At 40.8% G+C, this 22,596-nt stretch overlaps 2 protein-coding genes across 5 annotated transcripts in view; one reads left to right on the top strand and one right to left on the bottom strand.

Annotated features, from left to right (window-relative positions):
* LOC149864813 (uncharacterized) overlaps window positions 1-8,540 on the bottom strand; it is a 60,523-nt gene extending 51,983 nt beyond the window's left edge. The window contains exons 1-2 of the mRNA XM_090046839.1: window positions 7,739-8,540; window positions 3,748-3,804 (exon numbers count right to left, since the gene is read on the bottom strand). Of these exons, the coding sequence (XP_089902965.1) occupies window positions 3,748-3,804; window positions 7,739-7,970 (289 nt within the window). The 5' untranslated portion in view covers window positions 7,971-8,540. The remainder of the gene's footprint in view (window positions 1-3,747; window positions 3,805-7,738) is intronic.
* Window positions 7,440-22,596, top strand: part of AHR (aryl hydrocarbon receptor) — a 102,109-nt gene continuing 86,952 nt past the window's right edge. The window contains exons 1-2 of one of the 4 annotated variants that reach the window (XM_090046836.1): window positions 7,440-7,773; window positions 17,364-17,551. In XM_090046836.1, the coding sequence (XP_089902962.1) occupies window positions 7,718-7,773; window positions 17,364-17,551 (244 nt within the window). In that variant the 5' untranslated portion in view covers window positions 7,440-7,717. Of the gene's footprint in view, window positions 7,774-8,706; window positions 8,847-10,878; window positions 10,989-17,363; window positions 17,552-22,596 lie in introns of those variants that run through there. The other 3 variants (XM_090046835.1, XM_090046838.1, XM_090046837.1) reach the window with 3 other exon arrangements.

Below are 22,596 nucleotides of genomic sequence, written 5' to 3'. Positions count from 1 at the left end.
TTCAATGCTAAGGTGGGCAGGGACACCAAGCTATGGAATGGAAGGGGTGGGGAAAGTAATTTCAAATGAAATTCTTCTCCTGAGTGTTTGGAACATGGTCTCATCATCACAGACTCCTTATTGACAAATGACAAAGTAACAAATGAAAGTCATTGTGGATATGCCACCACTCAGAACACTGGCTCTTGATTGACTACATCCATAGTGCATGTCCAGGACCATCACAACTAGGACTACATCTATGACTGTCAGGCCATCGCCTCAAACATCGTGTCTCAGCCTGGCCATCCCATGGATGCTCATCCCAGCCTGATACCCTACAGCTGGTAACCCAAGCTGGTCAAGGCTGTCCTGAAGCCTCCAGAAGGACCTAGCCTCCCACCCATTCACTGGAGTGACTTAGTCAAAGTCAGCTTACCCTCCAGTTTCCCCCACATAAACCCCTGACCTGGAACAGGAAGTGTGTGGGCAACATGGCTCAACTTGATCCCAGACTGCCTTGCTGTTCACTCAAGCTTGTCTTGGTTTCTTAACTCAGCTTGCTCTCTGACTCTACTCTCTGCCTGAACCCTCAGTATCCTGACTCAGCTTGTTCCTAGACCCTGTACTTCTATTGACCTCTTGGCTTCCTGACTCAATTTGTCTATGGCATCTGTCTCATTCCTCCTGTCCCTGGTCAGCATCTTGTTCCCTGAGTGGCCCCACACCTGGCCATCCCTGACCTGGCACAACAATGACCAGCACAGATTACTGCTGGATAGATCATTGCTTGATATGTTTCATCACATCCATTCGTATTGCTCTAAAGTTACATAAACAAAAGAAGCAACCAAGGAAGAGCTCCAATATCTAGTGCTTAAAAGCCCCTGCTAAAAGTAAGCATATCCAGCAGTGTCTCAGTGAGAAACTCTGATGATCTTGACACCATTTATCATTGGGAAAGCCTCAAGAAAGGCATCCATAAACGCGCAAAAAAAATTGCTAGGCTTCTTCTCCATAAAGAAACATCAGGACTATGACCGCTAGAAAATGGTATTTAGAGGTTTGCTTTTGGGAATTGATTTGTAGGTAAATATATATGCATTAGAATAATGGTCCAGGGTGGCAGCAAGGCTTAATTGATTTCTAAAGGCCTGGTCACATAGTCACACAGTTCTCATGGCCTTTAAGGTAGACAGGGTGTCTAAACACAACAAGGCCAATGGATATACACATAGCCTGGGAAGATATGGACATGTACCACACTGTTCCATAATATGAGATAAGGTGGCACCAGCTTACAGGGCCCAAGAGTGGGGGGCCTGAGAGTTACAGTTTTGGGGGAGCAGACCAAATTAGGAAAAAACCCAGAAAGCCCAAATTAGGATGTGTGCATGTGATGGGCTTGTGAACCAAAGGAATGTGCTATCAGGACAGAACATGGACAGTATGACGACCACAAAAAGGCCAGTCAGCAAGAGCCACGGATGAAGAGTCATTAGGAGGGAAAAAGAATACAAAGGCAGAGACTTTAAAACAAGGTCCTTGTCCCTGAGAGCGGAACCTGAGGCCACCATTAACAGAGGGCATACCACCAGCCTGTCTCATTCACCCCACTGGGGGGAGGGTGTGGGGGGGGATGGGCCTTGGCCTCCAACCTCCAGGTTGCTGACATCTGACATTCAAGACAGAACCTTAGAATGAAGCTTGTCTCCTAGCCAAATGTATCTTGACTCTGATGATGGCCCTAAGATTGGTAGATATAGAATTGCTTGTATTATTCTTTTCTGTTATAACTTTGTATCAACAAATTTGCCTATTATTGAATGGAAAGGTCATGATCAGTCTGAGGGTTTTGGGTCCCACAGGAACAAAGCATCTGAGTCCTAAATCCAATGCCAACAGACTGGTTTGATGAGAATGATAGGTAGATTTAAGCTCTCATGGACAACAAAAGGAGAGCTTTCAAAGCTTAGCATAATGATATCAACTCCAAACAAAAGAAGTACATTTATCACCACACTAAAGCCAAAACCCTCAGAAAAATTTGCAAATGAAAGAACAATATGGTGGGAGGACAGAGTAAAAGAGATGCAAAAGTTTGCTGGCAGACGTCACATGTAGTTTCTTCAGTGTAACCAAAGTTACCTGTGTGCCAAGCACACAAGGAACTGTCCCTCTGAGGTCCAAGAATGGAACAACACTCTTCGAAGACAGCATACATGGTAGAAGGAGCATTTTCAAGAGTTCCTGAACTGAGATTCTAATGTCAAAGACATTACATCAATGTGATTCCACAACACTCCATTGAGGACTACCTTGCAGATCCACCAACTTATTAAGAGGTTTTGGAAGCCATTGAGTAGATGAAAAACAACACAGCATGAGGTCCTGATTGAATACCAGCTGAAATCTATAAGTAAGGTGGGAAAAAAACTCTCCCACCAACTACATTTCATTATTACAAAAATCTGAGAATATGAACAAATTCCTAGTAACTTGAGAGATGCTAAGATTTTTACTGTATTCAAGAAACAAGATAGATCAACTTGCAGCAATTATGATATTGCAACTCCTGCCTATAGCTGGGAAGATCCTCACCAACATTCTCCTCAATAGACTCACCTTCCTCTCTGAGAATATTTTATCCAAGTCCCAGTATGGCTTCAGACCACTCAGATATATAACAGATATGATCTTTTTTGGTAGACAGGACATGAGAAATGCCATGAGCAGCGCTGAGATCTTTACATGTCCTTCGTTGAACTAAGTCTCCCATAGGTCTAATCAATGGAGAGATCCTATGAAAGATCCTGATGTGATTTAGATGCCTGCCAAAATTTGTTACCATTATACAACTTCTTCACAGTAGTATAACAACTATACAAAGCAACAGCTTAGAAATGGACCCCTTCATCATTAGAACTGGAGTCAAGTAAAGATGTATGATGATTACACCAACACTCTTCCGACTCTATTGCTCCTTTTCCATATATTGTTGTTGATAGACTTCCAAATGGTCTGAAAATCCAAAGGAATCTCTTTAACATCAACCAGTTTCATTCCAAATCCAAGATAACCAACACCTCTCTTGTTCTCTGTTGGATCTCCTGGCTTCCTGACAGCCTGTTTCTAGACCCTGTTCAATATGCTGCTGACTGCTTCAACTGACGAGCTCTGGGTCACCCTTGATTATTTCTGTGAAGCACATGAAATACTAGTCACACACTATCAACTTCACAAAAATCAAGGTCCTTTACTAACCCACCCCAAGCCAACCCAGATACTCTTCCACGTATTACAGTTAGGGGGCAGTTTTGGGAGAATCTTGAGCATTTCCCCTATGTGGCATACCTACCTGTGGTGGGGATGCTGCCACAAGATGAGACTCACCTCCAGTGCCAGAGCAGAGGGAAAAGCAATGGCCGCCGAATGCCGCCGAAGATCAAAGGTGCTGCAGCATGAACACTGCTACAAGAGGAAAAGCATGGGTGGCACAGAGGCAGCAGGAAAAGCCGCAGCAGCACAACACCACCGAGAACAAAAAGTGCCCCTCCATCCACTGTGGGCATGCTGCCAATGATTCACCAGCCCTCCAAGACAGGGATAAAATCCCACCAGTCAAAGTTCAGGGAGGACCAGAAGTGAGGCCTCCTGAGAGCCTGGAGCAGCAAGAAGTAAATGGACGCCCCGGTAGGGGCTACTGGTAGCAACCCCAAGAGTTGGGATGCCCAGATAAGGCTAGCTTGGAGGAACCAGGATACATACCTCTCACAAAGCCATAGTTGCCAGACAATGCTGATAGAGACTGGGACAGCAGCAAGCCTACGGAGAGAGAAAAAGAAGAAGGATATTTATTAAAAGCTGTGAGTAACACCTGGGGAGGAGTGAGCCCTCAGGGAAGGCACCTGTCGAGCCGATGTGAGACCTTGACAAGGACAGTAAACCATCTGAACTGGGACTGTAGGGGCTAATGCCTAGCCATGGCTGACTGACGATGAGTTAGCCTCGGCCAAGACCTAGCATCATCTATCGTTGGCGTAAGGAAGGGTGTAGGGGAGACGGAGGCCCAAGACAAAGACCTGTGTGAGAGATCTAAGAGGGAACCAGGAGAGGCAGGACTTCAGACTTCCTCCCAGCAATAATCTTTACACTCAAGTTGTGGCAGGTCAGAACCTTAAAGACTCCCATTGGAGGACAAGCTGCTGACCCACAAGAGGACAGCAGCACCTGATTGGCCCAAAAAGTCAAAATGCTTGAGTGAATGCCACAGTAAACTACACCACCTTTCCCAAAAAAGTAAATATAGATGACAATATTCAGCACCAGATAAAATCTGCCAGTGCTACCTTTTGGATGTCTGCAGAACCATGTATTCAGGACCCAAACTAAACTTTTCATCTACCAAGCGTTTGTCATCCTTAACATGTTGCATGGGTGTGAACCTTGGATGACATATCAGGAACACCTGAAAGCTTTGGAATATTGCCATCAGCAATGCCTTAGGACAGTGGTTCCCAACCTTTTCTTCCTGTAGACTGGTACAGGAGAGGGACAGGGCACATGGAGCCATCTGCCTCCTTCCTGGGGCTGCTCCAGCCCCCAGCTTTAACCCTGTTCGCCCTGGAAGCTGCTCACTTGGGCAAAAAGATGGGGGTCTGAGCAGGGGGCTCATGCCAGAACCCAGCAACCAACCCTTTGCGGCCCAATGGTTGGGAATCTCTGCCTTGGGAAAATCCTCACTATTAACTGGAAGGACAGAAGAACAAACACCAGTGTCCTGGATCAAGAAATACCACCAGCATTGAAGCCATGTTTATAGTTCCATTGGACAGGACATGTTATAAGGATGCCTGACAACCAGCTCCCAAAACAGGTCCTATATCCCCAACTCACCAATGGTCACCACTCTAGAGGTGGGCAAAAGAAAAGCTTCAAAGACACCTTGAAAGCCAATCTGAAGAAGTATATTAACACCCACATGTGGGAGACTCAAGCACTGAATCATCTCCAGTAGCACCATGATATACAACAAAGCATTAATCATTTTGAGCAAATTCACATCCCTATGGAAGCAGATAGACAAGAGAGAAAAAAGGAGCTGTGACCTGACATCTCTAGTATCTACTACTTTCCCTGGAACTATTTGCCGTGTCTGCAATTAAACATGCAGATCTTGGATTGGCCTCCTTGATCACATACAGACTCATTGATGACTTCGCTATTTACCGGAAGGCTGTCATCCTCATATTGAAGACTGTCACTGCCAATTAACCTATGTTTTGGTTGTTTGAAATAGAGGCCACTTAGATGTGCAGTGAGGCTGGTCTGACACACAGTAATTAATCCTGTAATTACTGCACTTCAGCAGACCTGTGTCACATGTATCAGTGTCCCTACACTGAAAAATAGCAGCGGGGCATTTTAACTGAAGTTTGTTCAATGATACACATGATGCTCCAGGTATTTTAATTAGACCAGCTCTCAGAGCTGCTCTGATTAAGGACTTCCACCCCACACTATGCAGACTCCTGGACCATGTCTATAAATGCCCAGAGAGTCCTCAACATGAACTAATTTTGAAGAAGCACTGGGCCACCTTTATGAAAAAGAACAGACATGCACTGTGAAAGAGTTAAAGATGTTTACTGTCCATATATTATTAGTACTTGAACCCGTGTCCATCTCAACAATAGAGTACAACTGACACATGAGGGGCCTGGAAGTCAGGTGCAATTTGGGTGCATGGCTCAAAGAAAGGACTCAGAAAATTATTATGTTATATCTGATAACTACAAATAGTACTAGTATAATGGATGTGGCCATAGAGCAAAAATAAGGTACATATTTTTTTGTTCCTTCGCTAACAGAAATCTATGCTGTGTCATACACCTGTTACACTTTTAGTTTTTGAAAGATGGAGCAGGAGGTCATTTCTGCTCATTCTTTTCGCTGAGCTTAGGTCTCCTGATTCTAGCTCTACGTTTCAATAGGGCTCTTGTGCACTTTTTGGCAGCCTCTTGGAGAACACTCTTTGCACTGGATCTCCTAAGGCAGTGTAGAAATGGATGACAGCTGAAAACTTGTCTTGGCCCTAGTTCCCCTCTTGGGACACTTGTTTTTAGAAAGGAAGAAACCAGAGCGTAGTGTGATATAGGGATGGTGGGAATGGGGAAGAGCATGAAACAAGTTGAGGCTGAAGGTAATTAAGTTTATGTGGCAGATGGAGTGTTCAGAGGACAGCAGTCGTTTTAGTCACGGGTAGAAGAGCAAAGGACGCTAGAGGTTGAAGGGAAGTAAAGAGATCACAGTACATCTCCATAGTCATCTTCTTAAAAAATCTTGACAAGATCTCACGTGGAGACAACAGGATGAAAAGGAGAGGTTATGAGTCAATAGTGGGAGACTATAGGCAACAACAATCACAGACTTGGTACTCAAATTCAGAGAACCTGTAGGTTTTCTTGCCCAGGAAAATGTCAGAATTAAGGGTGGCATAGTACTAGATGCTTTTCAATACATTCTGGAAAGCTTTATTTACTAAAGGTTTTGAAACATAACAAATGTACTCCATCTACTCTGGAGTTTACTGCCATTTTCACTGTTAGTGTAGTAGCTTTGCAGTACACAGCACAGGCAAAGCTTGAGAGAGAAACAGCTGAGCCAGCCAAATAAGACTTATAATTAGACAAGGTGTGGCCTGCTTTGATTAGTTTCCTTGGTTCCTTCTTTTATGTTTTCAGTCCAGGACCCAGCATACTCATCAAATGTTGTACTGGGGTGTTCAGAGCACCAGCTCTGGTGAAGCCATCACGTCGCTGGAGAACAACTGTGCTGGCTTTTCTCAGTTATGCCATCCCCTTCACTCTGCTCCATCCGGGCTGTCTGATTTGCCTTATCTCTGTACTGTTATTTCTCAGCCACTGCTTTTATGTTAATGCCGGTACTCCACCTAACAACTCATCCCGGTATTGTTTTGAAGAGCCCTAGAGTGAATATGCAAAGCCGTGCTGCTGGCTGGTGAAACCCCTTTCCTTCGCCTGCTCCCGTGGTCTGCTCCGAGCCCTGTGCCAGGACCAAGGACACTGCCTCCGGCTTCCTTCTCCTTCCCCCGGAGCAGCCCTCTGGGCCGCGGGGAGGCCCGAGGCTGCCCTCACCTCCCGTTGCCAAGGAAGAGGCCTCCGGGAGAAGCCAAGTCCCGGCTCTTCCCTGCTTGCGCCAGGGGCAGGTGGCGCTCAGGCTCAGGGCCGAAACAAGAGGCTCCAGAGCGGCCCGCGAGCGGAGGCAGGGTGGCGGAGCGCCGGGGCGAGGAGAAGCGAGGGTTGGGTGTGAGCACCAGCACGTGCCCCCAGCCGGGCCCGACTCGCCCTCCCCTCGGCCCGTAGCGCCCTTCTCAACATGGCGCCGCCGCCCCGCGGGGGCCTCCCCAGCGGGGGCGGGGCAGCCGCCGGCGGGGCGGGGCGAGGCTAGGCAGCAGCGGGGGCTGCCGGCGGAGGGGAGCACGGCGGGGCAGTGCCAGGCGGCAGCGGGGATTTCGCTCCCTCCCTCACTCCGCGCGGGCAGGAGGCGCCGGGAAGCCTCGGCCGCCCCCGCACCTGCGCCCAGGGGAGCCGCCGCGGGTCACCTGCGCGCCCGCCTAGGGCTGCGGCGGCTCAGAGCGGGTCGGGCGCTGCGCGAGGCGGCGGCGGCTGCCGGGACCGAGACCGGGGCTGGGGCCGGGCCGGGCGGCGGCGACAGCATGAACCCCAATGTTACCTACGCCAGTCGGAAGCGGCGGAAGCCCGTGCAGAAGATGTAAGCCCGGGCGGTCGGGGCGGGGCGGGGGCGGGTCTCGTCTCGGAGCAGGTGAGTGCGAGCAGCCCCCGGGCGGGGGGCGCTCGTTGCTCCGCGGCCGCCCAGCGGCGGCCGCCGGCAGGGAGGCAGGCAGGCGAGCCCGCGCTGCTGACCCGGGCGAGGCGGCGGCCGGGCGGTGACCTAGTCTCAGGAGGCATCTAAGGTGACGGGCGGGCGGCCGCCTCGGGCCGGACTCGCCCCGCCCCGCCGCACTCGGCGCGGGCCCTGGCCACGAGCCCGAGGGCAGACGGGCTCCCCTGCATCTCGGCGGGTTTCCAGAGTGCCCCGCTTCCATGTGTGCCCCCCATCCCCCCCGTGTGTGCGGGAGCAGCTGCACTTGGCCAGGCGCTGCCACGTGTGACTGTGAGACACACGTGTCGCTTGGCAGCTCCTGGGCCTGATCCTGACTGTGCTAGAGCCCCTGCTGCATGGCGATCCTTGCTTAGCTGGCCTTAGGCTTGACTGGTCTGGCGTCAGGGTTACTCACATTTCTGTGACAGTCTATCCCAGCAGTTCCCCACCAGGACTGGTTTGTAAACACCGATGGGCAGTCCTGACCCGCTGCACCCACGCCCCAGCCCTCAGCATGTGGCACAGGGTGGGCCCAAGCAGCCCCTCGCAAGCTGGAAGTCTGCCAGCCTGCAAGAGCAGCCCCACAATTTCCCATGTTTTTCTCCTGTAAAGGAAAATAGATTTTTGAAGCTTGTTTGCAGCCGTTTCATATATTCTTGCGGCCTGCTTTTGGGTCACAACCCACAGGTTGAGAAATGCCGGTCTAAAGGAAGGAGTTAGGTTTTGACATTTAGGTCTCAGGCATCTAGATGACTGGCTTTTGCGAAGAAGTAGAATACAAGACTGTAAGGAAGAAAACGAAGAAACCCCCCGCCCCGATGATTCAAAGCCAAAGCAAGGTTCTTATTCTTGTTAATCGCCTGCATTTGTGCATATAGCATTGCTGGAGTACATCTGCTACACTGAAATCCCTTCCAAAATGTTAGCAAAGGAGGAAAAGGAGCATTTGGGAGACTAGCTGAGTAAGCAGTATTTTTTATTCATCACAGCATACAACTCTTATTTTGGATTGCTGTTTTGGGCTAGGATGGCTGTTGCTATTAGGGTTTTGTGTGGGGGGGGTTTGTTGTTTGTTTTTCAAAAGGAGATTTCTCTTAAATGAAGGTGCTATATTATAGACTTGAAAGAATTAAAAGCTCTGAAAAATTCATGACTTGGGCAAACAGCAGCATCTGGGCAGAAAGTGTTGCAATTATAGAAATAAATTGGGGATGGTCATGCTTTGAGCTGGGGGTTGGACTAGATCAGGATTCTCCACCCATGGGTTGTGACCCCAAAATGGGTTGCAAGAATATATGAAAGGGTTGCAAACAAACTTTAAAATGGATCAACAAACTTTAAAAATGGATTCTCCTTTAAAGGAGAAAACTGTAGGAAACCATGGCTTTTCCCCTGCAGGCTGGCAGAGTTCCATCCTGCAAGGGGCTGCTTGGGACTCCCTTGTCCCACACTGGGGGCCTGGGGGTGGGGCGCAGTGGGTCTGGAGTGAGGGGCACTGGTTTGGGACTTGCCGTCAATGTTTGCAAATGGGTCCCTTACAGAAAATGTTGAGAACCACTGGACTAAGTGACCTCCTGAGGTCCCTTGCAACCCTAACATTTTACGATTCTGAGATACGGTAAATAGGCCTATCCAATGTTGAGTTAAAATAGAGAGGTTGAGGTGTTAAAGCACTTCAGCAGTATAAATTTACATTTTATAAAGAAAATAGTAACTCTGTTGCTATGCATGGAAGAGTATACATTCTACCACCTGCCCAGCTACTAATAACTTTCCAACTGTGTATAATTTCTTTGGCTAAAACTTATTCAAGGTTGTGGAGATATTTGCTTTTTCTGGTCAGAGAATTTCATGATTTACTTACTAATAAATTCACTTTGATTACCAGTTGTGCAAACTATTTTTATTTTGAGCTATTGATATAAAATTGTTGTATAATAACTCACCGTTACTATTTTATATTTCTTATTTCAGTTGGCTGAACTTCTCTTATTTGTTGAACCTGAAGAATAGTTCCTTTTTCATGAATGGAAACCAATTAAACAACATTTTAGGGCTAAAGGGAAAATAAACATTTCTTCTTAAAGTAAACGTTTTTGGTTTGAGTGTATCCGATATCATTTGTGCTTTACCTACCTTACTTAGGAAAAAATGTTTATTACATTATGTAGTGCCCTGTTGAATTGACAGACAACTCACTTGTGCAATATAATTATTTTTTTGTTCAGTGCATCATTTATTATCCTCCTCTTACTTACGCTGAATAGTCCTTGTTTTTTTGCATTTGTCCTCTTGGATGTTTCCTAAAGCTGCTCTACAGGCCCCAAAGGGTTTGATTTCTTCAAATAAAAACTAACCATAGTACATATCTTCAGGCAAAAAAGCTGAGTCAGTTAGAGAAGCAAACAGTTGTCAGAACTGATTTAAGAGAGTCGGTTTTTGGTTACAGTCTATTGTTTGGTAGTGAAGCTTTTACATGTTTGTAAAAAGATTGTGTGATGTCTATGCCTTCCGAAAATCAAGGTGCCCCACCAGTGGGACGTAATTAGCCTAGCATCAACTTAATTCTGAATTCAGACCTCTTGAGAAAGCGGTTTTAAAGTAGAAGAAAGTACATGCTTTAGTGATTAGAGTAAGTTGTTTTTACATTTGTCATATAAGGGAGAGATGAAATCTGTGAAAATGTGTATTTGTTACTTCCTTTGTCATATGTGAAACTGCCTGAAGCATGACAGAAGCACTGCTTATGATATTAGGCAATCAGTATGTATAAATACCCTTTTTCTCAGTTGTGTAATGGCAATTTTTACAAGATATCTAAATTCTGATTTTTTCTGACTGAAAAAGAACGGCTGAAGATTTTGGGCATAGTTTGAAGCTAACTTGAAATACTGTAGGCAGTACACAGGACTGAAGTTGTCAGGGGAGCTTGGACAATTGCTGTGACAGTGCTAAGTATTAAAATAATCTTTTCTGATTCAGTAGAGAGCTATCTTTTCATTGCAATAGATGTTTATTAAATTTTTTTTTTTTTTTTTAGAGCAATGCAGTAGCAATCTGCAATGTAGGAATACTTGCTTTTTTGTTGAAGAAGTAAACGCCAGGTAAACACAGTGTAATTCTGCCCACTCCCAAAAAATCTTTGTCATGTATTAGGTAAAATGCTTTCTTGTTGCTTTTTAATATTTTTACTTCTATTGTATTGATTGAACAATGTGGCTTCCCCCTAGTGGCCATATTTCCATGGCTGTGTAAGAATAATGGAACGAGATGAGTGAATAGCATGTTTTATGTAAGTTATTGAATTCAAATGTTCAAGTGTGTTCAGTTTTCATGAATCATTGGACTCTAGTGCTAATTTATTAATAGCTTTTTTCATACCAGGCAGAATAAAATGCAAGTTCTGCAAAACAAGAATTTGTTGTAAATTGTTTGTAACCTTAGGAACATAAGGAAGAGATTAAATGTGTGCAATGAAGTATGTTAAATATTTTCTTTAAATATTAATTTAACTGATTTTATGATTTTGTGAAGCAGAGTACATAAACAGTTAAAAAGCAGGTATCTTTTAAATTGAATAAATCCTGGTAGCAGGGGATTAAAGAGGGCTTAAAGTTACTATCATGTATTCACAATTGAGACTGCTGATCTTAAGCTTAACTGCATGGAAGGTGAACAAGAAAATGTGACTGGCTTTATGCAGTAATTATATAAATAGGATCCAGATAAAATATTCCTGGAAAACATGTTTACCTAGTGGTTTGGTTGATTCTTTAAAACAGGATTAAGGCATGCCAATACACAAGGTAATGTAGAGACACTTGTGTTGTCATTGGTTCTTCCTTACCTATATATAGGTTTTCTTTTTCCAGAGCCATTATGAATGCTTTTCATTATCTCTAACTGAGCTTAACAAACCGGACAGAAATAATAGTAAAATCCAACTACAAGCTTTCTTTTTTAAAAATGAACACCCATTTTTGCAGTCAAACATATCAGTTTGTAGCAGATCCTACTTTAAAGTTAAAAGAAACTTTATGTTCTTTTGTTTAACATGTTAAAAATACATACATACTCAAACCACACAAAAAGACTTAATGTATTTATAGGCAATGTGTTGTGTGAATTTGGGTAAAGAATAGCTATATACTTAAATAGTTACACATTCCTGTATTATACACAATGATTGCTACTTAAATCATTACCGTTATTTTTTTTCCTTGGTGTTTTGTGCAAGGAAACATTAAAAAAATCTGTTATTAAGATTTTTATTTTCTAGAAGTTAGTCAGGCACTATGGTGGGGAGCAAGCAAATTATTAATCCATGGCAAATAGTCTTAAAAATTAAATATTGAAAATCTGTTGGCATGAAACTTTTCACATTAGTTGTTTGGTGTGACATCTATTCCAGTATTCCAGTAAGGAAGGGAGGATGCAAAACTATTCTTGCCACACCTCTGGGTACTTTGTTAAAATAATAACCTCATACTTCAAACTGTGAAAATTCTTCTGGTGCATAGCATCTGATTAAGTAGGCTGTTGTCACCAGTGAAAGCTTTTACCTTTTTGAACAAACTAGCTTTTAAGATGCCCTGTCTTCTGTCAGAGACTGGTCGGAACAGAACTGCTGTCTCCTTCAGATAGGTGTGCCTCCATCTCAGATCATAGGGGTCAGTGGTCCACAGAAGTCCTGTCCCACCCACACCATTCCCAAACTACACATTTATTCTCTTATTAATAACAAATACAATGGAGGGCAGTGTGAAGGAAGTGTTTTAAAAAATCAACATTGTGCTTAGGATTTTTAGTAGCTTTGGGAAATAGTATGACATTTGAGGATGGCATTTTACATTAGTACAGGTGGGTTGTAGTGGTATAAGAATTTCAGGGACTGACTAGTTTGAAAGTATGGTGGTGCCTGTAGGGGGTTATCAACTTGATTTAATTAAAAAACAGAATTTCTTATTTTATTGAAATACTTATTTCTATACCTTTTACATGTCCATTTTCATATAGTTAACACGTGGTTGCTAATTATTTGGAAGGATAACTTCATTGATTTCATTTGTAATCTACAGTGACATCCCTACGTATGATATAGGCACATCATGTTCACCATAGGCTGTAGATTTGCTAAATAAGAAGTTTAAAAATAATTATCTTGCCTGTTATATAAAGGTGGGCTGTGAAAACATGCAGCACTTTGCAGCCCATATATTAAGCCCATCAATAGGTGACAGATGCCTGTTCTTCCCTAGGGTCCCTGAAACCCTCTTTCTCTTCTTAAGGAATAAAAAAGATCCCTAATATTTCTAATCAGTTTTCTAGTGACATGTTTAACAATATAATTTTTCATGTCTGTCTTGCTCTTGTTGCATGTTTTTTTTTCTTTCTGCTTTCACTTCACATTGTCGTTTTCTTGTAAGAGATCACAATGTCCCATTTTCCCTTGTGATCTTTTCACTGTGTTTCTTTACTCCTTCCAACCTTAATAAATATAACAACTTTATTTACAACTGTTTCAAATTTATTTTATTTTTTAAAATCCACTAGTGGGTATTGAATCTTTCTTTGGTCTTTTGGTATAAATTAAGGATGAAGACCCATGCTTTTTTAAAATTTTATATCTCTAAATATATTCTTGGTGAATACACGTGTGTGAGTACGGAACCTACTCTGTAGCAGGCCTGGGAAAATGTTCAAATTATGTTAGGTTGGTAACCGAATTTAATCTTATTTTATCTCTCCATGACCATACTTGCTTGTCTTGAGCTATAGATTGCAGTTCAACTCTGAGAGATTAATTAAAAATGACCTCTGAGTAACTGATGTATTAGAGAATTCAAATGTCTGATAATTGATTTTAAAGGTTGGAGAAACAGAATTGGAAGGGGATTTGTTTCCTCCTGAAGTATTTTTGTTTTTTTACTCAAAGTATACACACTAAGGATTAATCTGGACAAAGCATTTATTTTCACTTGAGAGTAGATTGCTACAGTGCATTTACTGCTGAAGTCTCCATAACTGATGCACATTTTAGTCAGCCATTTAAATCTGTATATGGGAAATGGCACACACGGTGCCCCTCTGTTCTCCTCACTGATTTCCTGATGGCTGTTCTAGGCTTTCATTCCTCCTAACAGATTCAGCTTACATCCTGGTTTTTACTGTGTGGAAGGGGATGGTTAAGGAAAATAAATGTTTAGATAGGGGAAAGATAAAGAAATGATGAGTGTATTAGTTTCTCAGCTATTCAGAACCTCAGTACTATTGCGTCTCATACTCAGTATTTCCAGTGTCATTGTGCATTAGCTGAAGTAAAGAAAAAAAGAAACAACAAAAAGACTTCAAAGTAACCAGACTCATAAACTTCCCATCCCCAACAATTGGAACTGGTCCAGCTCCATTAACAAACTCTGTCATCCACTAAATCAGTTGTATAATACCTCCTGTAATTTCTAGTTAGCTTGTCAAATTGCCTGTGGATGTTACATGTTTAAATGGAAAACGGGTGGAGATAAGTTGTGGCATAGGCTTTTTATTCTCTTGGCTCTTTGTGACTTGGTAACAAAGGGATCAGACACTGCAAGCTATTGCATGAGAAGATGCACTTTCTGAAGGTGGGTACAGCTGACTAAAATGTGCAGCTGTGTGAATGGATGGCTCACTCTTGCTGCCCAAAGTTATTAATATATGTTTAGTAGGAGTTTATTAATCCAGTTCTTACTGGCAGTTGTACACATAAAGAAGTCAGTTGCAGGGATATGTAATATTGTTAGTTGGGATGGTTGTGGGAAAGTTGGGTTATCTTCAGCTGGGGTGAGCTGCAGGTAACCTAAAGTTGAGCTGCCTCTTTGGCTCATGATTGCCCTTAGAAAGCCAAGACTCAAAATAAAGGCCTTGGTTCTTCTGTTGCTCAAAGCCACATAATCAGTTTACCTCAAATTGTATTTGACAAGGCACCCACTACACACAGTGCTCTTTTCATTTTGGATCTTTTCAAAGTCAGAATTTTCACAACTGTTCATTCCCTTTTCTGTATCCTCCCCCCACCCCCACCCCTTTTTCGCACAAGTCTATTCCTGGACCAATTTCCAAACAGTGGGAAAACTGACCCTTTATTTCTAGAACAAGCTCAGTATTAGTGGGGATTAATATAAGTACCATATTAGTTGTTGTCCTGGAGGTTTTGTGTGTATCTGTAAACGTATTATAGTCTCTATTAAATAGCAAATGCAGGAAATGCGATGGGACATCTCTTTAATGGTAACAGCAGCACACTTTTTTAATATTGAAAGTGAACAGCTAACAAAAATTAAACTTAAGTACTTGCCAGTTAGAAAATAGTGTTACTGGAGAAGCACCTGCCCTTTTAAAAATTGATTTAAAAGGTTTAGATCTTAAGTAAAATTGTCAACACAATTTCAGCCAAAATAAAAAGGGGAAACGCAATTGAAATGGAGAAATATGAGGCTAACAATGTATGGCATGCATGTATGATACGATGTCAATTCTATCCGTTATTTATTTGACTGGAAATCATGAAACTGTCTTGCAGTTCATATCATATCTGCATTTCATCACTGCTGGAAATACTACAGGAGCTTTTAAATTGCTAGCTAGTGCAAAATATTAAGTTGATTGAAGTCAGTACTTTGAATTAAGTGCTCCCAGGACTATTTAGACTAAATAAAGCCTTTAGGTACAGACAGGCATGTCATGTCTTGCAAAACCAATATACATAATAAAATAGCATAAATCGTAGCAGGCTGACAACTTTATAAACTTACATAAAAGTGAACGATAATATAGAAGCAGTAACCCATAGCCTCTCCGCTTAAACTGTGATTTCCTAATTGCATGCATGTTGGAATACAATACAAAGCTAATCTGTTAACAAAGTATTTGCTTATATTGCTTGAATATAATTTCAGGTAACATAGATGAGTGAGGGACACAACCCAGTTCTTTAACTTTAATATATATAAAAGATTGTGAAAATTCAAGGGCATGGCAAAGGAAATTTATAGTGGGTGTAAATGGAAACTAGAAGCAAGATTACATAAACCCTATTATAATAATTCACATTGGAGCACTGTTACTTTAACTGTATTTGGACAGTATATTTTGGCAATTTGTCATGTCACACAAGCTATAAATTTTGGGATTATCTGAAAGTTGAAGGGCAGTTTTGTGCTTGAAGCAGGGAATGCTCACTATGCTTTTGGCTCTGAGAGGATGTTTCTTGGTGGCTGTATGCATCTCCCCCAGTAAAATCTAATTAAAAGCATCTAGAGCAGTGGCTTCCTCAGGAACTCCCAGTATGTTTCAGTGTGTTCTCTTAGATTAGAAGGGATGTGGGGCAGGAGTTTGTCTGATAATAACAAAGTTTTCAGCAAAGAAGTTCACAGATAATGTATTTGTCAACTGAAAATAAGCTGTACAGTAAACTGAACATGTATCAAATGCTTTTCAGGACCAAATACAAAGAATTGATTTTCATTGCAGCATATTTATTAAATTTTTATTATTTGTTGATATTTAAATGACCATTCTTTTATTTTTAAAATAAAGCAATTGTAAAATGAAATGTGATTTTATATATTTAGACTAGTATGTACTAATCTTTTAATACATTTCAATAAAGAGTCTGCAACCCCTGGGGCTCTATTAAAAATAACCCCCCTTAGAGTAACATGGACTCTTCTGTGTGATGAAACGGGTAGGGGAATATCTAACTTTATAAATATGCCACAGTTGCCATGTAGGGCTTGATCTAGTGAGGAAGCGCCACTGGTGTGCTTTGGGCCTTGGTCCCTGTTTATTGGATGCATCATCATGTAACTCGAGAGTAAATTTCATTTAACGTCCTAATGCAGCTGTTTGACATACATCACAAGCAGAAAGAATTATCAGTTAAATAAACAATCTGTCCTTCACCATTTTAATGCATTTAATAGGAACAGGAAAATATTGAGCTGTATAATTGTTTAAATAAATGTGCTTAAACATGGACGCATAGTTATAGTATAGATTCTTCTAGGGTGCAAAAACATGTACCAAATCTAGAATGCAGACTGTATTTAATTATAAAATTACATGTTGTAAAGGTTAATTAACTAATGGGAATTCTTTTTTTAAAGAAAGCAAAGTAACTGAAATACAGTTGGAAAAGTTGATTAAAGTTGTTTTAAATTGACTTATTGTTGATTTTGGCTGCCATTACTTAAATAAAGTCATGCTGTTGATTGTTGCTGAGCTAAGTTTATTTGGACTTGGTCTCAGCTGTTACTTTTCACTGAAGAATGTACTAGTCATTCTGGGAAAGGAGATTCATGTTTTAAGTTTAAAAAATGATTTGTACTGGTAGTCATCAATTTAAATGGGAAAAATTTGCTGCCTTTCTATGGAAGAAATAGCTATGATATAATATTTTGTGGGAGAAAAGTTTGTATTAATACAGTTTCTCTTTTTCACAGAGTAAAGCCATCTCCAGTTGAAGGAGTCAAGTCCAATCCATCCAAGAGACACAGAGACCGGTTAAATGCAGAGTTGGATCGCTTGGCTAGCCTTCTGCCTTTCCCACAAGATGTTATCGCCAAGCTGGATAAACTGTCTGTGCTTAGGCTTAGCGTCAGTTACCTGAGAGCCAAAAGTTTCTTTGATGGTAAGAGCTTAGAATTTAATTTTTCTTGGACTGCTTATAAAATTCTCTTAGTACTGTATGTCAGTTTCAGCTGTTTAAGTACTTTAAAATGTTGAATTTATTTATAGTTTTATGAAATGTCCAGTTCTTTGGTGATGTACAGTATAAGTTTATAAAATCAGTTTTCCAGTTTCTTGAAAACCAAATGCATCTACTTGTATGTCATTTAATTCACCACCCTTTGAAAAGTTTGCACTTGAAAGTAATATTACTTTCAAATGACTTTTCCAGATCTTTTCCTTAAGCTTTCAAAGCCTTAGTGATATAAAAATTTTTAAAAGAAAGATTTTAATAAAATTATTGCTGTACTTGCAACCCTTTTTCCTATGAATTTTCCAGAAGTTGGAAGTTTTCCTTTGCGATGCAGCAAAGATAATTTTGTTCTGAGTACTTATTGTTACATTCTCTTCCCATAACTTGCTTTGCCTTTGAAACCACTGGAGGAAGTGAAAATAATTAAGACAGATTGTCTCTTGTCCTGTGTTTAAGCTCGCTTTTTGTATGACAGTGGGAGGTATTTAAAACCAGTTTTGGTTCCTTAATTCTGTGGGCTGCCTGGCATTGCCCCCGTCTCTAGTATATGCAGTATCCTATAGGGCACATCTACACATATGCTTTACTGCAGTTGACAAATTAGCTCCACAGTTAAGCATCACCATCTACATCTGTGCAGTATTAGGGTGCAATAGATTAGTTAAATGTGCACTAAGATGATGCTGTTCCCCCAGAGTACTATCTTAGGGCTCAGTAACTTACTGTGCCAAAGCACATGTTTAGATGGTGGCCAGGGCTGGCTGGGACATGACGGTATAAAAGTGCAGGGCTGCCTGCTGCCCAGCCCTGCACTTTAACACGCTTGTGCCCCAACCAGCCCTCCGTCACCCAAACATGGCACCTGCAGCCCGGGCCTGAACCCCACCCCCACCCAACCCTCCTGCCAGCCTGGGGGTGCTCTGCCCTGCTCAAACTGCTGCAGTCCCAGGCACAGCACGTGCACCCTAGACCACAGCAGTTTGAGCATCTACACATGCTATTCAGGCGCACAAACTGTGCCGGAGTTTATCGCAGCACTTTAATGGTACATGTAGATGGCCCCACAGAATGTAAATTTAGCCGAGCAGCTTACATCATCTGAGAATTGATGCTCTCTGTATCTCCCCTAGAGAAGCTGTCTAGGATGAAATGGTTGGTTTAATGCCAGCTGAGAGCTGCTATATTGTATTTGAATAAAATCTGTCTTTTTTGTTGGTATCAGTTGTTATGATGTAGCAGTTGAATTTCTGTCTATAGATGCAATTTAAGTTTATCAGCTAAACAAATTGATGAACTTCAGCTAACTGTAAAGTTGGAAGTACTTCTTACGTAGCCATATGATGTTATAATCTTCTGGCCTTATCCCCTACTGGTGTCATGTTTTGGCCTGATAGTACAATTGCTTATCTAGGATAATTAGGTTTCATATTCTAGCTAAGAGAGTTTCATAACTGTTTTTCCCCTGTAGGTCTCCAGTGCAGACCTAGCATTTATATTGCATATAATTATTAACTAGCCCTAGTAAATTTTTTTTTTGTCCTTTTTTTGCTTTTTTTCTGCCTTGTTGAATAAATGGTCTATGTTATGTCTGCTTTTGGGATTGTTAAAGTTAGTTGAAAATATAAACCTGGTCGCACTAGAACTGGTTGAAGATTTTCCAGCAGAAATGATGCTTACTGTCATGAAATCAACATGTTTTGCAGAAATGTATAGGTTTCCTCAAAATATTAATGGAAAACAGAAGAAGTTCCATTTTAATAAGAGCGAAATATTTTCTTTTTTGCATGTATATATCAAAGCAAGGTGTTTTAGCCTTATCAAGAAAAATATTTCAGAATATTTTATTTTCCCAAATATTTAGAGACTTTTGTTCCTGGGATGAAATTTTTAAATTTCCTCATTTTTCTATGAGATAAAAATCAGAAATAAATCAGAATCAGACTTCCTTTTTTTTCAGTTCTTGCTCAACAAAATAACTTTAATCTTTCAAAGTCTGTGAATAGTGACTGACATTCCTGTCCAAGTTGTGCGCGAGTCTGTCCTTTTATTAATCCTTTTAAGGATCAGATCTTGATCCAGGTTCATGCTTTACAAAAGTATGCCAAAAGCTTCAAATATCCCATCCCAAACTTGTCTTATGTTGCTTGCATCTTGGTAAATCTAGATGTGGAAACAGTTTCCACTCATTCAGAGAATTTATGATTTTTATCTTGTCCTTTTGGCATCAGAGAAGCATGGGTACTCTTCAGGGTACAAATAATTTTCAGTGTGTCCAGATTTGTAGCAAGATAATACAATATAGAACTGAAAATGCAATCTTTTAGGATGAAAGCCATGGAATTTGCACAGCAGTATGCAACTAATGTACCATATTGGACATCAATAGTTGTGATATGTGAAGTGTTTTTAATTGTGTTGTATAGTAATAAGTTATTTTGCAGAATATTGATATACCTGTGTGTAGGAAACATAGCATTATGTGCATATACTGCAAGAGTATTATGGCAATATCCATTAAGCTGTATGTAGAAATGGTTAGGAATACAAAGAGAAACAGCCTGTGTTAGACTGGTGCTCATCTATCTTGAGTAGAATTGTCAATGTAAGGGGTTTGTTAACGTTTTTCTTTTAAAAAGACTTTCACTAGTTCTTTCCCAACTTTAGTAAGATAGTTTAAGTATACCAAGTGGGTTGGTAATTGAAAATTTGTCTCATTGTGTTAACATGTACAACAAATTGTTATCGCTAAAAGTGAAGGTCCACAAATAAATGTAAATGTCTAAGATTTCAACAGATTTAATATTAGGAGTGGCAGTAATCTTAATCTCATCACTATTTTTAGTAGACCTATCATATAGTTAACTAACAAAATTCCAACCTAAAACTGTTCAACAAAAGAAAATCACTAACGTGGCTACAGTTCGGATGCACAATTCTACACCCCTTGGACACACCTGATTGCAAAGTGTATTTTAAAACAGAGGTGCCTTCTACAGTATATTATGTACAGCAGGCTTTTCAGAGAAATGTAGTTTACCATATTTTGTGCTGTGAGCTCAGCTATCCTATACAAAGAATAAACCTGATGGTCAAAATGCTCACCTTTTTAGCATTTATTTCAACTTCAGTGCATAGCCTGAACCACCAGCCTGAAGTAAAGGGAAACGCTAAATGAATAACAGGATGCAAACGGGGGGGTGTGTGGATTCCTGCGGAAAGTAAAATATAAACGTATAATCATATGATCTTGTTTGAAAGGAAACCCAAGTTTTTGCTGTAACAATAGATATTTTTTCAAAGAAAGCACTTACATTTTTCCAAGTTTAAATAATCCAGAGTGGATGTCTGTTTTCTGAAGACGGAAGTCTGTGAAAGAAAAAACTACTTTTGTAAAACACATGAGTAGAAATCACATTTGGGTTTTTTTAGTAGGTTTTTTTTCCATTTAATTAGCCATCTTTCAATCATAGCTCTGAAAGAAGAAAGTGGAAAGAAATTCATGGGTTGCTCAGTCATTAAGATGATGATGATAGTAATGTTTCCATGTCAAGATTGCACATGTTCTTAGATTTAAACAACTAAGGAATTATGCAGACTGCATTTTTATTAGAAAACTAGTAGGGAAGGTGAACTCAATTTCTGCTGCATTGTGGTATTAGAAAGCACACCTTTTTCAGTGATTTATGGTCTTATTTAGTCTATACAAAGATTTTTTTTGGTTCGAGGCGGCTGGGTTAACTAACCAAAGTGGTTGTTCTGACATCTTGTTTGGGTCTTTAAGCTGTACTACAATTGAGTTGCTCTGATTTTGGATCACTGCAACTTCAGGTATGCCATTTCAGTGACACAACATTCACAGCTGTGTAGAACTATGGGAAAAAATGTGTGCTCATTGTCTTGGTTTTTATAAGATCAATTGGTAACCATTTCCACGACTTTAAAAAAAAAAAAAAAAAAAAAGGAAAAAAAGGGTCTATTAATAACAAGTTTTCTCATATTTACAGAATGGAATTTAGGCTGAAGGGCAAAATATAGTTAGGTAGAATTCCTATTATGGCATGCTAGTATATTTGTCTTATTTTGGGGAGCAATCTAACTTGCATTTGACTTGTTAAATTTTGTATTTAAAAGTCCAAAGGGTAAGAAAGAGGACTCATGGAAGCTCAGATAAAGTAGCTGTTCTCTCACGTTTATCTGGTTAGCATAATGAGCCCAATTGATCTGAAGTATCAGAAGCTGAAATCCAAGCATAGTACTCCAGGTTTGGTAATATAAATTATTAAAAATGATGTTAAAACTAAAAGTTTTTCTTAGAAATCTACTTATCGGTGATAAATAAAACGATACATGAAGGCATAAGCTGTACCTAATATCAAAGTGAGGAAACTATACAACTTAAAGTGCTCAACATAATGCCCCTGAACTACTCATGGTACTGTAATTTTTGTTATATCAAAAGGTCTTAGAAACAATGTTTAACATTTTGCTTAATCATATGACTCTCCCTCCATTTTTATTAATTCCTGTGGTTTTGAGAATGCAGTCCTTCTTCTCTTCCTTGGTGGACAGTATCTGGAGTTGCAGAAGAACCTTTCTGTTCAAAATTGGTTTCTTATGGTCTATGAAAGTGATTTTTAGCAAGTCCAGCAACAAATAATTTAATGTAGAGTCTTTTTCTATTGAAGTTGTATTGCTTAAGTTTCCTTTGAAATATAATTAACACACGTTATTTGGCCTTGATTGTATCGTGCATCTTGTCAACATGCTCATGGTGGCAAATTTATTTTGTTTCAGTTTACTACCTCTACTGCAGATCATGCTGGTGGTCCCCAGTCAGCTTCCCACTGTGCTGTGCATCATAAAATCATAATAGAGGCAGTCTCTATTATAGAGGATGAAAAATGGGGGAGACAGACAGGGAATCCAGTGATCCCAGCAGAGCAGCTGATTAACTGGTATATATATAACCTTTT

The sequence above is a fragment of the Crocodylus siamensis genome, chromosome 5 (assembly GCF_052110815.1).
Source record: "Crocodylus siamensis isolate JL-2025a chromosome 5, ASM5211081v1, whole genome shotgun sequence".
In the NCBI taxonomy this organism is placed as follows: Eukaryota; Metazoa; Chordata; order Crocodylia; family Crocodylidae; genus Crocodylus; species Crocodylus siamensis.
This window is presented reverse-complemented; position numbering and strand designations above follow the sequence as displayed.